We start from the raw sequence: 16,829 nt of genomic DNA on the forward strand, positions 1-16,829 counted from the left end.
GTAAGTAAGAATTTGAAATTGATTAAAATTTTAAGAAGAGAGAAAGAAGAATCTCTAACCCATCTTAGAATTGTTAGTGTTAGTTAACTTCTTCATTAACTACTTCTTCCTAACTTAAGGGGAAAGTAATTTATCTTGATTTCTGTTAAAATTGTTTTATTGAATATTTTCATTTTCTGATTTCTATAAATTAGGCAAGAGAAAATTAGATGAACTAATTATAAAATCCTGAAGCAATATGGCAGCCAGAAACAATAAGGAATAAATGCTCTTGCTTTTTCAGCTTTAAATTAACTAGTCTTTGAACTCATGTGGGAAAAATAGTACTGCAAGTTCATAGGAATTAAAGGGTTTGGCAGATGTTTGTTTTGCAAATAGCTGCAGTGTTTTGAGATGTTATTGCCCTTCAGCAGTGAGGGATATATGCTGCCATGGAGCTGTCAGAATGAAAATGTGATCAGTGCTCTCTGTTTCATTGCAACTGCTGTCTTAATTTAAGCTTTCATGGGAGGCCCTAGAGAAGTCTGTACAGCTCACATTACTATGTCATTTCTGGGTTTGTTTAACAGGATGTTTTTGTAAAACAGGTAAGAATGTTCAAGCACTTCTGAGAGGAAATTCAAGTGTGCTTCACCTCCAAACTATTCAGATAGGGAGAAGAGTTTACAAAAGCTCCTTGAAGCAGGGAGAATAAAGATATTTGGGGAGTTTCTGTTGCAATTGCTACTGCGCCTGCAGCAGTCTTACAATTCTTAAAAAACTTACTACATGCAGCTAAAACTTTTGAAAAATATTGTCAGCTGACAATAGATAGTAAAAGCTACATATTTTTTGCTGGTATGGAGAATTTTGGGGGTTTTAATCTCTAGATCAGTTGTTTAGATTTATTTCAAGCTAGCATAAGCCATTTTATGAAGGCTCTTTGTGTTAAGTTTAATCCAACATAGCATAAATGTAGAGAACAGTATTTGTCAGAACCAAATTTTTTAAAATAGTGGTGGATTCCTGGTATATATTTCTCATAAGAGTGTTCATACACCAAGGAAAAGGTTAGTGGGACATGATTGATATATCTGGGAATGTAACTCAGAATCATGGAATGAGTAAAAATTTCCAGAATGTGAAGGGTTTGCCAATTTTAAAATACTTTAGGGCTGGAAGGCAGATGACTTTATTAGCCAGATAGCTTCTGACCCATTTGGCATCAATAGTGATGATGCTACCTCCATCTGAAAGCTCAAGCTGTGCTTTTATTATTTTTTCATCTTGACAATGGCCAGTGCCTTTCATTCAGATCCTCTAGTTTAATCATTATGAACAATTGCTTACAATGCCAGTGTATTAACAGAGCAGTGAATAACTCCTTTATTCAGATACAGCAACCACTGATACGATATTCTATCATTGTAGTCTCTCTTTAGTTTCTCATATGTTTAAAAAATAAATGGTTTTACACTTGGAAGGGTATAGATTTATGTTATATTTGCACACTTCAATTTTATACTTTTTCATACAATTTTTTTAAGTTCTGTATAATTATCAGAATGTTTAATAAAAACACATGAGGATCTTCCAGAATTTAAAACTTCATTTCAATAATCCCTTGTTATATGTCTTGTATTTTATCATTAAAACAGGCATATATTTATATCAACTACTTCAGTGTTCTAAAATTTCAGATTGAGTGTTTTTTTCTGGTGATTGTAATCCATTAATTGAAAGAATGTCTCCAGTATATGATTATACTCTCCAGAGAAGCTTTTCAGTAGGTCTTTTCTGTGTTTGTGTGGTGTACTGCAGATTAAATTCTTTGTAAAATGACCTTATCCACAGTAGGTCAGAATGATTTTGTTCTGGAGTTGATCAAAGTTATAGCCATAAGAACAGCATGCAAGAATCAAAATTAACTCCTTATTTTTGCAAAGACTGTGCAAACTGTAGAATATAAAAGAATATTAAAAGTTAGTGATGATATATTGCCCTGATGTTTCTAACTTCCTAGAAAAATTGTCATGTTGTGTAAATTATCTTTTTTTAAAATCTTTTCAGTCCCAGGCAGTATGTACCTTTTTGAAAGAAGTGGGAGTAAGGGATTGGGGTGGGGGTGGGCAGTGCACATAGCAAGTATAGCAGTTGCAGGACTGGGCTTAAAAATGGTGATTTACAGTGGTCTAACAAATGTGAAATGTAGTGATTTATGCCAACCATTGAACTTCCACAGGATGGCAGTGTTGTAACAGTTGCATGGTACAGTAAATGATTTATGTTGTAGTGAATTCTTCAAAAATTGAGCTTCCTGCAGGAAAAGCACATTTCAGTGACTTAAGAGGGCATAGGTGAGTAGCTAGGCCAAGCTGTGCAGTACAGGTGCTTGAAAGAATAAACCATCCCTTCTGACTGGTTTGGAACTCAGACAGTGCCCTGGGAGCATAATTCTTCAGTGAGACCACATAGGTGCTATGGCAGTGACACCACTGCTCAGTGATGCACTCCTCAGGACTGACCTCATGGAGTTACTGAAGGGCCCCATGAGAGCAGGGATCTCTTGGTAAGATCCAGGTTATCTACAGCCAGATAGTGGTTTAGGATTTGTAGGAGTTTAAAACTATGACAGGTGGATTATTGCTGTTTTCCACTGAAGGAATGGACTTCAGATTGGCTGGTTACTTCAAATGTAATCAGCCTCATGGCTTTTCAGATTTGGTATTCTTACCTTCCCCTTCCATCTCTTCTTCACCTTGTAATATTGAGGACCAAAACCCCTTTCAAAATAAAGTATATGAATGTTAATGCATGTTCAATAAGAATTCATATTAATAATAGTAATTAATGATGCTCTTGGCCTCTGTTTTCTGGGGGATTATAAATCCCCAGGGTTGATACAGATCTATCAATACATATGCTTAATATTAATTTTTAATTCTATTGTTGTTCAATTTCTTGCGTTCCCTCTGCTCTTGTGTTAAATAAAGAACAATGGTGCCTGTTTGCATTTTCTAAAGAAGTAGTGGACTCTTAAAGGTTTTGCTTTTTTGAGGTCTGGTCTCTTCAATTTCTCCTCATATAGAAAGCTTCCTATGTCACTTGTTATTTGAGAGCTCTTTCTACATCCATGACTCTCAAAACCAAGATGGGAAGAGAAAACTTTTTAGAAGCTGAAGAACCTTAGGTAAATGGCTTATTTTCCTAGGAGGAGATAAAACAGTGCAATTTGAAAGAACAGTATGCTGCTACATCCACTAAAATGGGTGGCAATGGACAGCTTTATTCCAATCAGTGAAGAAGAAAAGAAATTCAGATGGCTGAAATATTTAGCATACTACAGTTCTGTTTTGCTGTCAGTGGATTTAGGAGAGAAGGTGGACTCCTCTGATGATGGAGCCAATGCTTTTTCAAACTTGTATTAATTCTGTTCCCATCTTTCTCTTCCCCTCTCCTCACATTTTTCTCTCCTAGCATATAGCACTTTCTACATTGTGGGGTTAATATTATCCATGCAGATACCTTTTGTGGGATTTCAGCCCATTAGAACAAGTGAACACATGGCAGCTGCAGGTAAGAAAATGAAGCTTCTGCATCCAACAGCCTCCTTAGCACAGGAAAACCTCAAACACTTGCAGCTTTATTTCCTTGTATTAGAAAAAGCACCAGCTAACTAAACAAATTGTTAAAGAAAGAGGTACAATTTAGTGTCTTTTGGGAAGTTTTCTTTCCAATTGACACAATATCCTCTTTTTGTGTGAGCTACTGGAGGTAAAATGCTTCCATAAGACTGGATCAGTTACCATTCTGACAAGCACTTACTTTACACATTGATAATCTCTGCTGGTTTGCAATACAATGTTGCCTTCACACGGTGTACAATTGAAATATTCCAATGTAAAATAGAAACATTGGTAACACAGTTTTTACTGAGCCATTTGGTTTTAGAGTTGATAATCTTCTGTAATTTTTCAATGCAGGCTAAATACAAATTACTAATCAGGAGGGTGATTTTTAAAATAACCGTTTTCAATCTTGTTTGGGTTTTTTTTTTTATTTCTTTAAGTTGATTTTTCCATAGTTGTTGCCAGTCAGACATCTTGATTTCTTGACAGCAATAACCTCTGCTAACAGTGAGTTTAACTGCATGCACTGCTTGTGTGATAGAGTCCAGTTTGTTGGATTCCCCAGGGGTTTTTTTTTTACATTTAGTCACTTACCAGAAGGTATTTGGGACAATAATGGGACATCATTAAAATTTAACACAAAAATACTTTCAAAATGGAGACTTGCAGCAATCTGAATATAATGGAAAAAGAAAAAAATTACCTAGCCATATTCAGATTCTGAAGATTTTTTATATTTGTTTAGTGAATAGAATTTTTGTCTTTCTCTATGAGCTCAGACCTAGTAAATTTCATTGTGTACCTTGAATTCTTTGTTAATTTGAAGAAAGATGATACACTTCTGTTTTATTTTTTTCCTCTGCCAGCCAGCATTGAATTTTCACTTTTGAAAGGATTCATCAGTGGATTGATCTGACTATATACCGTGAAATGAATAATAACTGAAATACCATGTCCAAGTTCTGGGTTTAATGTTAAACTCTGAACAGCCTTTTTGAGTATGTTGGGTGCTTCACCATTGAATTCTGGTGTTTCAACACTAACTTTGTATAATTCAGTTGACTTAATACTTACTTGGTTTGATTTTTTCTTTCATTAATTCCTCTCGTTTTATTCAGTAACTTAGTTTGCATACATTTCTGTATTAGCATTGTGTGTTGCCTGAAGTCTCTCTCTTAATTTTTCACCACATCTAGCTAGGTATGTTAACCTGTATTCTTGTCAATCAATGCAATCTGCTTTTCAGGAGATTCTCTCCTTTAGAATATTTTATCTCATTGGAAGCTTCTGGTTTTGCAAGTGTCATGCCTGTTAAGTATTAAAGGTTATTTGTCAGAAAGTGATGTTATACTAGTTTCTAGATGTTAGGGTGTACCCTATGTTTATTTTTCCAATTCAATATTGGCAAATATGCTGGTTGCTTTAACAGGTGTACTGCTTTTGAGCATTTAAACAAGAACTTTCCTCTTTCCATAGGTGTTTTTGCACTGCTGCAGGCTTATGCATTTTTGCAGTATCTGAGAGACAGATTAACAAAGCAAGAATTTCAGACATTGTTCTTCTTGGGCGTCTCACTAGCTGCTGGTACTGTATTCCTGAGTGTCATCTATTTGACATACACAGGTAAATAAATGTGAAACTCATTTACCTTCACAGTTTGTAAGCCAGATGATCAACATTTGGTTTAGCCTAAAGTAGTTGTTTCAACATTTTGGACTATTTAGTAGCAGTTTTATTTTTGTTACTTATGATATCATAGTTCCAAAAGAATTTTTAGCATCTCTGTCAAAGTCTTCTAAAACATGGTGGTTTGATTTGCTTTTCCATGCATAAGTTAGCAAAGTTTTCAGACTGGCATATCAAAACAAAAATTGGCTTCTAATCTCAGCGTGCAGCCAAATATGTATTCAGTTGCAGTTCTTGGGAATGTTGATTTCATCTTCTGAAGTTCACTGATCAGTATCCCTGCTTCATCAGCTGGAACAGGCCTTGTTCCCCCAGCTTCTGACAGGCTGTGTGATCTGGGCTCCTGACACCTCACAGCACTCTGACCTCTCTAGATTTTCTTAATACTCCTCTTGCACAAGAGGGTGCCCACATCTGGACCCTTTATCCCAGTATGTGGAAGAATGAGCTTCAGGTTTTGGACTGAAATCCTGCCTGCCACAAGGCATGTCAGCCACTCTTTTCAATTTAGCACAGTTCCTTTTGGCCTCTGGGATATTTTTACTTTCTGTGAGCCAGTGGTTGGACCCCAATCCACTGTGTACTGCCTTGAGCTTGTCAGGACAGCCAGTTTTCAACCAGTCAAATGGTCTGTTTGTCCTATCAATTCTTCTTCAGCTATTAATGAGCAATGAAGAAAACATTTATCAGTGGATTTCAGGAAGCTGTTCCATGGTTTTTCAGCAGCTCAGCTTCCTGCCCTTAGGTTCCCACATACAGCTTCCTGCCCTGCCTAGAGGTCAGCAGTAGCCAATTCCCAGGCACCCTAATCACCCAGGTGAAGATGCTGGGTTGCTCTCATGTTGGCCAACTCTTCCAGCACCCTCAGGTGAAGGCTGTCTGCATCCAGAGATCATAACCAGTAGTGTCCTGTGTGCTGACAGCTCCTTCTTCATGTGCACATAGTGGATTGGCAGCAATCTTATCATCTGGAGACTGAAGGGAAAAATATGTCTTGTATTAGAAAGTTAACCACAATATTTAAATGTCTAAATTAGATACTAAAGTAACCCTTCAGTCAGATTACACTCATTTTGAATATAAGATAGAGGGAAGACTTACTGAGTCACACACAAAAACTTGGGTAATAATGAAAGGATTTAACCTTCTCTTATTTCTCCTTGTCTGTATCTGTCTTCAGGAGGAGCTGAAACAATTGCAAAGAAAGCAGAAATAAAAATTTAAGAATCATCTTAAAACTTTAAATAATAATTTTTATCTTTCATCTAATAATTATACTGTTTCTTTTCATCTTATCATATTCAACTTACCTAAAAGCCCTGTTTTATCAAATAATATGTAAAGCTTATCAGCATGTCTAATAGCAGCTTTTATATTCCATGCTACAAGTAGATTCACCAGGAGAGAAATAAAAGGAAACCAGCATTTCATTTAGTGTTTGTGTTTTGGCTATAGAGTGCTCCCAGTTTCCTGCTCTGACATTTCAGAAAAATGAAATACTTTCTTATCAATTATGTTTTCTTTTTCTCATACTTCTTCACAGAGTATAGTTTGCTATCTGTCATATTATTTGAGATATATTTAGTATTGCATTGCTTTGACTTTTGGAAGTGTGCGTGTCTTGATACTCAGATTGTACTTAACAAGTACAATGTGATCCTGTAAGTGTGTTCTAAAACCAGTTTGCTTCATGGTCGGTGGATTTTATGGCCTGCCTAATGCAGTAGGTATGGTTCACATATATTACAAGTTCAATGAAAATTTCTTTGGGTTTGTGTTATAACTTGAGGGAGTAGGAAAATTATTTCATTTTAAAACCTAGGCAGCAAAAAGGTTTTTCTTCCTCCTTTTTCAGGTTATATTGCTCCTTGGAGTGGCAGATTTTATTCATTGTGGGACACTGGGTAAGTAAACATATAAGATTTAGATATTGGTAGCATTTTACTGAAAACTAATAATCATTTCCTCTCCTCATCCCCAAATCCATTTAGTATTTCAGTCAAGGAGAATCAAGAGCACTCAGCAGGGGCAAGGGAGGGGGAAAGGAGTGGTGATTGGCACACCTGGGGAAGGAACTGGGATAACTGAGACAGGCTATGACATCACACTGCAACAAGTTATCTAAAGAAAGTATTTATAGCAGCTATATCATGGTCTTTACAACCACTTCACTAATTTGTCTCTGAAAATTGTTGCTTCTTTGCAAATCTTTGGATATGTAATATATGTTTTTTCTATATGAAGCTGTAGTATGTATGTCAGCATGAAATAACTGCAAGCTGTGCCAGCACTTGAGTACACATATAAAAATTACTAAGAGCCTTAGACTATTTTCATTGTGCAATATTGCACAAAATCACCAAAATGTTGCACATATGATCTTGCATGTTGCCTCTATATTACATTCATGCAACTGTTTTTTATATACAGATGTCCACTCTGAACAATTGTTTTATTAATGTGTGTTTTCACAGGTAAAAATCTTGTTAATCTTTTGTTTTAGTTAACCTTTGATAATACTATGTTGGATTCTTTAGTCAGCCCAGAGAAAAGGAATAAAATGGAGAGTATTTTTCTCAGATAAATATTTTAAAGTGAAATTCAGTTGCTAGATTTTTGTTAAGATTTAAAGCAAGGATAGAACAACTTCCAACTTTGTGCAGTTCAGGCTTTTTTTCAGGCTCCAAAATCCAGCTCATACATGACTCTGTCCCAACTCTATCATAAATGTGGTAGAACAAATGTTAGTAAAGAAGCCTCAGATTTACTTGAGCAATATATAGATTTTGTTCTTTGCCTGTCTATATATATGTATACACATATATAAAAATATATGTATATTCAGAGCATTAAACTTTTGAGGGCTTGTCTACATTAGAAAAACATATTGTGTTAAAACACACAATACAGTTTTGAATGAGAACTAGATCTCAGTGAAGAAAAGGACATATGTTTGATACCTCACCATTCAATCATGGTAGCACCCTAGATTAGGTCCATATGTATAGTTGTCTGTAATATAGAGCACAGTTTTGTCCTTGTCTGCACTGAGTGTTTGACATGTTGTTTAGATGACATGTGTTTCCAAGTGTAGACAAGGCCTGTTTTCTTCAGTATCTGAAAGAATATGGGTGCATCAGTAACTGATCTGGTATTTAATACTCTAACTTTCTTTACTAAGAAAATGAAGATATTCTGTGTAGAGGTTTTGAAATACAATGTTGAAAATTTAGGAGATTTACTAGCATTGATGATTCAAAAATGTAGTAAAGGTGCTTCCATAGCTGTGTGTTTTCATTTTGGTGAATTTGGCTTCATATTTAGCCATGAACAAATGAAACATCTATAATTTTAATTGTCTTAATTAGTATGGAAATAATTGTTGTTTTAAATAACTATACACCAAATGCTTCCTAGATCCAGTAAGGCCTGGGGATTTCTTTGGTATAAGAGTTTCATCAGATTTCTGCTGATTAGGGCACTTGCCATTTAAAATTGAAATGCTTCCTTTGAGATGAATTTCAGAATTCCTAATGTTTACAGGTTTTAATAATTTTCTCTTTTCAAAATAATTTGAACTGAATTTTTTTTAAAAAAGGTATGCGAAAATTCACATCCCGATCATTGCCTCTGTGTCTGAGCATCAGCCTACAACATGGGTTTCCTTCTTTTTTGATCTGCATATTCTCGTGTGTACTTTCCCAGCAGGGCTGTGGTTCTGTATCAAAAACATCAATGATGAAAGAGTCTTTGGTAAGAGAAAATATTTTTAAATTATTTTGGAAAAGTTTGCCTTCAACTTCATTTTACTTTGGTTTTGTTTGCTCAAAGCTGATATGTGGCTTGTTCTAAAATATGGTTTAAAAGTGATGTGTTTAAAGGTGATTATTAAGAGTTGCCTGCACCCAGCAGTCTTTAAAGCAGTTTATGAAAGTGCAGAGGTTGCTGAAATGGTGATGGAGTGTAGTTCCAGGAGGTGGGATGCAGTCATTTGATGTGTTCAGTTCTGCAGCTGGAGTTGCACATTCTGGTGGGATGCAGTTCCACAGTACAGGTTAGCCAGGAGAACAATGTGCAAAGGCAGGGTCCCTACTTTGGACATCTGGCACTCATCCCATCACAAATTATTCAAAATGCCCTTGCTTTCCAGATTTTCTGTTCTTTTGGGGAACAGAAGCTCTTGCTTTGGAAGAAGTGCTAGATAAGGCACAAGCCAAAATGGAAGTGTGGGGTCTCCCTATGTCAATGACAACTTTTCTTTTTTTTTTTTTAATGCAAAACTGTATTGTGAAAGCCAGCTTCTGATTTTGAGTGAGGCTTGTAACCCATATGGAGGAGTGAAGATCACTCAGATCTTTGACTTTCACAGGGACAGGAGGCTCCAGGCTAATATAGCTGCCTCTTAGGCAACCTAAGACTTGTGGGCACTATGAATGTTTACTATGAATGTTTATATCAGCTTGCTTTCAGCCTTCTACTAGAGGCTTCACCTTCCATTTAACACAGCTTAAAGAGGCCTGTGAGTGAGGATGGAGAGCCACACTGCCTCATCACAATGTAGAAAATATTTACATGATGTAATCTTATAAATCAGTGTCCCTTGATCTCTGTGGCAAATCTTTAACAAGTAGATATTGTTAAACTGTAGCAGATGAGTCTACCACAAGGAATTCATTATTGGATATTCCCTATGAGTGTATACAGGATTGTTTGGGTTTTTTTCTTTCTAATAAATGTGTTCTTAATGTTTTGTAGTATTCTGAAAATCTTGGTTTATATTTTGTGGAAGACAAAGTGGAGGTAATACTGCTCAGGAATACTTACTTCAGAACAGGGCTCTCAATATCATGTTATTCATCTGTATAGAATTATAATGTAGACAAGCCCCCAATTCGTCCAGAGATACCTCTAACTTAAATCAAAATTTAATATTTACATGAAATTGTAACACTTCCTTTTGCTTTTACAGTTCTAATAACTTGTTTGGTCTAGAGCTGTTTGATTTTTTTAAATCAAATGAAATTACCTATTATTCCAGTAGCATTGTTGGTGTATGATATTAAATGTCACAAATAATGTATCTTCTGACACATTACTAATGAATAATGAAAATGGGGTTGTGTTATTGTTAACAGTTGTGGAGATGAATCTCAGGAAGGGTTTGAGGCTTCAGAGGGATAAACGTTAATTCAGCTGTATGTCTGTACATTAAAAAGCAATGAAATGCAAGATGCACACTCAAGCCTTTATACACACAGATGCTCAACCCACTTCCAGAAGCAGTTTTATGGAGAAGCATGTACGTGTGCAGTCAGAGTGAGTGTTATTTTCCAAGTGTCACCATTAGCTGTGTTTCCTTGCAGTTGCTCTGTATGCAATCAGCGCTGTTTACTTTGCTGGAGTGATGGTCCGCCTGATGCTCACTCTGACTCCAGTGGTCTGTATGCTGTCAGCAATTGCCTTCTCCAATGTCTTTGAGCGTTATTTGGGTGATGATATGAAGAGGGAAAATCCACCAATAGAAGACAGCAGTGATGAGGATGACAAAAGGAACCCTGGCAACCTGTATGATAAGGTGAGGGGAGGAAGCAAGAGTTAGAAAATTTGGTTTCCAATGTCAAGGATGATAGAAGTTGCCATAACAGGTACATTTGTGTTTGTTTAGGCAGGCAAAGTGAGGAAACATGTGTCTGAGCAGGAAAAAACAGAAGAAGGGCTGGGCCCCAATATCAAAAACATTGTGACGATGCTGATGCTGATGTTGTTGATGATGTTTGCTGTTCACTGTACCTGGGTAACCAGCAATGCATACTCCAGCCCCAGTGTGGTTCTCGCCTCCTATAACCATGATGGGTAAGTAAGGTCTACAATCTGAAGTGATTAAAGCCTTTTTTACTGCCATTGCATTACCAATTTGCTTTGCCTTCTTTAAATCACTCCTTATTATAGAAAGGAATTGTGACCAGAATAATAAATTATTCATACTCTAGTTTTCAAAAAGATACAACTTTTTCTGAAATATTTAATTAAATATATGAACATAATCCTACCCAAAGCCAATAAAAATGATGGTTAAAAAAGCCTTGGAGTGAACTGGGAAAACTTGTTTAAGAATATATATTTGACTGCATTTAGTCATGTCTTCAAAAGCAGTCATGTCTCCAGAGCAGTTCAGCTTCTGGACATTCAGCTCTCAGAGAGTTCAAACTTACGACTGCTGGTGACAAAATCCCTCAAAGGGAGCTGAGCTCCTAAGAAAACCCTTATTTGTGAGCCCAGACTTACCATGGGGCAGTTAATTTGTTGGTAATATCTGTACAGATGCAAATGAAAGGAACTGTTTTGCAGCACTCGGAACATCCTGGATGACTTCAGAGAAGCCTATTACTGGCTCAGGCAGAACACGGACGAGCACGCCAGAGTGATGTCGTGGTGGGACTATGGCTACCAGATAGCAGGAATGGCCAACAGGACAACCCTGGTGGATAACAACACTTGGAACAACAGCCACATCGCCTTGGTAAGGGTGCCAGTTTTCTAGGGAGCAGAAACATCAAAATGTTTGCCTGCAGTCCAACATGAAATTGCAGATGTCTCTTAGGGTGACTGATATTAAGGAGAAATTGCATGGAGTCAGAAACACAAATGTGGAAGGGACACATTTCTTTCATGTGTTAAAACTCAAGTATAGGGATCAATTTTGCTTTAGAGTTTTTGTTTTGTTTACTTGGAGCTTCCAAAACTTCACTTCCACTTCACTTTCTCTTTTCTTTGGGGGAGGATAGACAAGACCTAAGGTAACCATTCCCCTTGGGATTAATGCTGTAACAGCTGGTACCACTGCTATCAAAGTAAGGATCCTTGCATTTCAGCAGTGTCACTGCTGAGTGGATTTCTGAATGGCATGTGAAAACTGACCACAGGATTTGACAAATCTTCAGACATCTGGGAAATCCCAGGAAGTGATTATTTATGACTAGCCTGTGGAAGTGTAGCAGACTTAATGCAATTCTGTCTTCTCAAATTTGCAGATAGACAAAATGACTGCACCTTTAGTTTCTTTTGCTTCTGAGGAGTAAGTTTAACCTTTGTAGGTGTGCCTAAGGCAGGGTTTTAGTGTTGCCTGTGGTTACAGGGCACCACTTTGGGCAACTTGTGCTATGCAATGACTCCTCATTAATCACATTTCTTCCCAGAATGTTTTGCTACAAGGGCAGGATGGGGGAAGGGCTCAAAAATTAGGATAATTAGGATAGGTTTTTTTATTCTTCCTGTCTTGGGTCAGTAGTGAGTACAGCTGTGGACCAGATCTGCCAAAAAGCAGTGTACAAAGCCAGCAAATTAATGAAGCAGTGCTTTGAGCAGAGTCCCAAAAAATGTGTGTTGGGGGAAGAGAGATCACACATCCACAATTTTTACAGGGCAGGAAACTCACATTCAGCTAGAAGCAAACTTGAGAAATTGTACTAATGGTGTTAATATCAGTCTAATGTCAGTCAACATGCATTGCCATGTACTCTGAGGCACTTCTAATTTGGTTGGTGACCTGACAGCATTGGGTGTGTTTTAATGGACGCTCAGCTTTGATATCTCTGTGTGCCTCCCTCTGCTACAAGAGGTAGAAATGCAGATACTGCATCCAAACTCACACCTTCTTGCAGGACAAGGTGCATCCTGTGAATAGAGACTGTGGAATTCATCTGTGTTGCCTAGGCACAGTAAGCACACACATTGCAGCAACTGCCCATAATGGCTTTCAGGAAAGAATTCTCTTGAGTATGAGTGCTGCATTGTCAAGTTCCATTTTGGAATGAAGACTCCATAAAGGGGGACCCAAGCAATAAATGTGTGTTGTGGCCAATACCTGCACTTGAGCTGTAAACAAGGCATGCCCTGGAGATGCGTCCAGATGATTTTGTCCTGCACAGAGATGGAAATCTGGCAAATAACCTCATATTAATTAGGATAATGGCCAAGAAGCTGAGGTTCTTGGTCTTATGACAGCTTGCTGCCTAAGCTTAGTGCTCTCTAATTACATTCTTAGGTGAATGTTATCAAGTCAGGTGCAATATTATGTATATTGTAGTTTCTCCCTTAGACTACAGCAATACCTTACTGTGCCTTAAGGACAAGAGCTTCAAGAGCAAACAAAACTGCTGAACTGCATGCCAGTTACTGACCAAATTCTTTTAAGTGTGAGAAGTGACCAGGATACAAGAGGTGCTGGATACAGCTCTAAAAGGTTTTATTCTGATATTTTCTCTGTGTAGATTTACCTTGAATTCAGTGCTGAGGGTGCCTGTGTGCTACTTGGTGCAATGCACAATGGCTGCTTCATTAATGGACAGAGCTCAAGGGAAAAAAAATCACATTTCAAATAATTTATACACTTTGGGTTGTGTCTAAAGCTTTGAAAATGATTTGTAATTAGGTATTTTCTGTAACGCTTAAGTTTTTGGTAATACAGTTATGACTTGAAAAATATGTAGGTGCCACAAAAGGAAAACCCTTGTTGCTACTTTTCATACTCAAAACACTCCTACCACCAGGCAGCACTCTTCTTACAGAGGAGAAAATATTTCAGTTTAGGCTGGGCTTTTGTGGTTCTAAATATTCACCGTGGGTTTTCTTTATCTAGAATGAAAATGTTGGCTTTGGTTGACAAGCAGGCATTAGGGAATCACAGAACCACAGGCTGGAAGGGAGTGCAGTGGGTCACTGCTCCAGCCTCCCTGCTCAAGCAGGGCCATCCTAGAGCACGTGGCACAGGATTCCTGGGCTTTGCCCTGGCTGTATTGATCTGTGGAGCTGTTCCATAGGCAGCTATGCAGAAATTTAGGATTTTTTTGCAATTATACAGGTGGGAAAGGCAATGTCATCAAATGAGTCTGCAGCATATGAGATCATGAGAAGCCTGGATGTGGATTATGTTTTGATTATTTTTGGTGGTGTGATTGGCTACTCTGGTGATGATATTAATAAGTTCTTGTGGATGGTGAGAATAGCAGAGGGGGAGCATCCCAAAGATATACGGGTAAGTGCAACCTCTACTTTCTGTTTTTTAAAAAAACCCTTTTATTTATGTTATCACTTGTCTGGGAGTGGTCACTACAGTGGAGGGAAATCTCTTCTACTTAATTGCCATTTTATTTGAAACATGTGCTGGGGTTGTTTTTCTAGAATAGTAGGAGTGTAGGGGCTGTAGCCCAGTTTCTTTGAATGGTTTTGATTCTGAAAGGTCAGTAGCCAGAAAAACTTATCACGTTTATGCACGATACTAAAAGTAGGATTTTTTTTCTGTAATTCTTGTATGTCTCTGTGCATCATCACAAGCTTGAAAAAAGTAGGAATGTTTAGACTGTTTAAACAGCATTACAAATTTCTTCAAACTCTGTAATAGCAGGAGACAAGTGAAAGTGTTAATATTGACTTATGTAGAGTTTAAGCTGTTCAAACACCTCTGAGATTGCAGAAGTCTGTAGTAATATTTTCTTAAGCCTAACAAAAACTCCTAGATATTGAGCACAGGCTTAAGGGAGTAGCCCATGTGCGTACTTTCATCTTGTACCTGAGATGAAAATGGCAGAAATTGTTTGTTTAAACATGGAGAATATATGAAGTTTATAGTGACCCTGCAGATCTCGTGTATTAACAATACAGAGTTCATTGCCTTTCTGAAGAATAGATGCCCAACTAAATTTTACAGTTTGAGGTAACTTTTCCAGAACCACTTACAGTGATGTGACAAAACTTCTAACAGCACTAACAACTACAGCACAACACTTCTAACTACAGATTTAGGAAAACTGATCCATTGGGGTCTGGCTTACGAGCAGGTAGTTTGCAACTATTTCACCTTCAATGAGCACCATTTCTTTCATTTTAAGGTTACCTTAAATCAGCTTTTAAACTGTAATAGCCAGTTGAGATTCTTAGATGTCTTTCTGTGGGGAAAGGAATGAGAAATTCCCTTAGGATTTGAGTTTGCATTGACTCTTTGTATCTTCTTTTCTCTTTAAAGGAAAGTGATTACTTTACCCCTCAGGGAGAATTCCGGGTAGACAAGGCAGGCTCTCCAACTTTGCTGAACTGCCTCATGTATAAAATGTCCTATTACAGATTTGGAGAGATGCAGGTTAGTGCTACAACTTCTTCTGAATCTTAACTGAAATGTGAGAAAACAAATATTATTTTGATGTATTTTCTATATTTTAAATTAAGCATTGCTTGTAGTAGCAGAATCTGTACTGAGTGAGCTTTACAAATTAAAACGCATCCAGTCATTGTCTGCTGTTTATAACCTTTAGCAAAAAGCATTTCTGCTGTTAACCCACACTTGTACTTCATTTTTTGGTGTCCTTCATGTTGCTCCAGATGGGTATCTTGATTGCACTGTGCTGTGTGCTGACTAAAGCATCAACTGTGACATTGTGGAGAGCTTTAGAGTTGTTTGTTGTAATAGCAACATGCAAGTGAACTACTGACTGTTTGAAGTGTGTCAGAAATTACATTATTTCCATCCAAGTCACATCAGTGCATAAAACAACACTACACTGTGGAGTAAGGGCAGCCGCTGTCACTCCCCTTTGGGAGCACCAAACACATGGATGGAGCTAAACCTGTTTGGTTTTTTCCTTTCCTTTTCCTCCCTTGTTGCCCCCACCAGAGGCCCTTCCGAGGTATTGGCACAAGAATCCTTTTTCAGTGGATTTACTTGTAACACAGTGGGGCTAATTTAAGTGATAATTGTGAACTACTTCTGGATTATATGGAAAACTGTGGAAGTGCAAATAATTGCAGTATAGGCAAGAGCACAAAGGCAGCAGCTCTGCTGAAAAAACAATACCACAGGCTGCTGCAGCTCAGACTGTTCTTTGAGTTGTTTCATCTCTGAATGCAGACAGGGTGGTTTTGCTGAGACATTAAGTATTGTCTCCTGTGACAGCTGTAGGAGTAAGAATGAATTTGTCCCTTAGGATCTCAAAGGTTTTTCTGTGTAGTAGAGTAACCAGTGCAAGAGAAGTGTTGCCCTTTGACTCAGGCCAGCTGAAAGCATTGCCTTATCTATGAAGTTTCACAGTTTGCAGTGATTGGTGTTCTGGGTTTTGTCTCAAACTAACATGCAGCTTTAATTTTTATAGCTGGATTTTCGGACACCCCCAGGATTCGACCGTACACGCAATGCGGAGATAGGCAACAAAGACATTAAATTTAAACATCTGGAGGAAGCCTTTACCTCAGAGCACTGGCTTGTTAGAATATACAAGGTCAAACAACTAGACAACAGAGAGACACTGGATCACAAACCTAGAGTAACCAACATTGTACCGAAACAGAAGTATTTGTCAAAGAAGGTGGGTTCCCAGTGAAGTAACTGAAAGGGGTCAGGAGTTTATTTTTAACTGTGAATCACATAGCTGGTGAATTATATATTTCCACTAGCCAGAATGTTATGGATACTGTTCATGTTAGTGTCCAATATCAGACCTGCCTGCTGGTAATAATTGTTAATTTACTGTCTGCTTAACTTAAAAG

The 16,829-nt window shown here is 37.6% G+C and overlaps 1 protein-coding gene across 1 annotated transcript in view; it reads left to right on the forward strand.

Moving 5' to 3' along the window:
- The window catches only part of STT3B (STT3 oligosaccharyltransferase complex catalytic subunit B), a 51,171-nt gene that overhangs the window by 30,917 nt on the left and 3,425 nt on the right, over positions 1–16,829 (forward strand). The window contains exons 6-15 of the mRNA XM_054273965.1: positions 3,457–3,555; positions 5,085–5,231; positions 7,150–7,198; positions 8,893–9,047; positions 10,658–10,869; positions 10,960–11,147; positions 11,643–11,814; positions 14,155–14,328; positions 15,316–15,429; positions 16,436–16,648. Coding sequence (XP_054129940.1) covers positions 3,457–3,555; positions 5,085–5,231; positions 7,150–7,198; positions 8,893–9,047; positions 10,658–10,869; positions 10,960–11,147; positions 11,643–11,814; positions 14,155–14,328; positions 15,316–15,429; positions 16,436–16,648 — 1,523 coding nt within the window. The remainder of the gene's footprint in view (positions 1–3,456; positions 3,556–5,084; positions 5,232–7,149; positions 7,199–8,892; positions 9,048–10,657; positions 10,870–10,959; positions 11,148–11,642; positions 11,815–14,154; positions 14,329–15,315; positions 15,430–16,435; positions 16,649–16,829) is intronic.

The sequence above is a fragment of the Melozone crissalis genome, unplaced genomic scaffold (assembly GCF_028551555.1).
Source record: "Melozone crissalis strain CALT ecotype California unplaced genomic scaffold, PUWL_Pcris_2 ptg000016l_1, whole genome shotgun sequence".
NCBI classification, from domain to species: domain Eukaryota; kingdom Metazoa; phylum Chordata; class Aves; order Passeriformes; family Passerellidae; genus Melozone; species Melozone crissalis.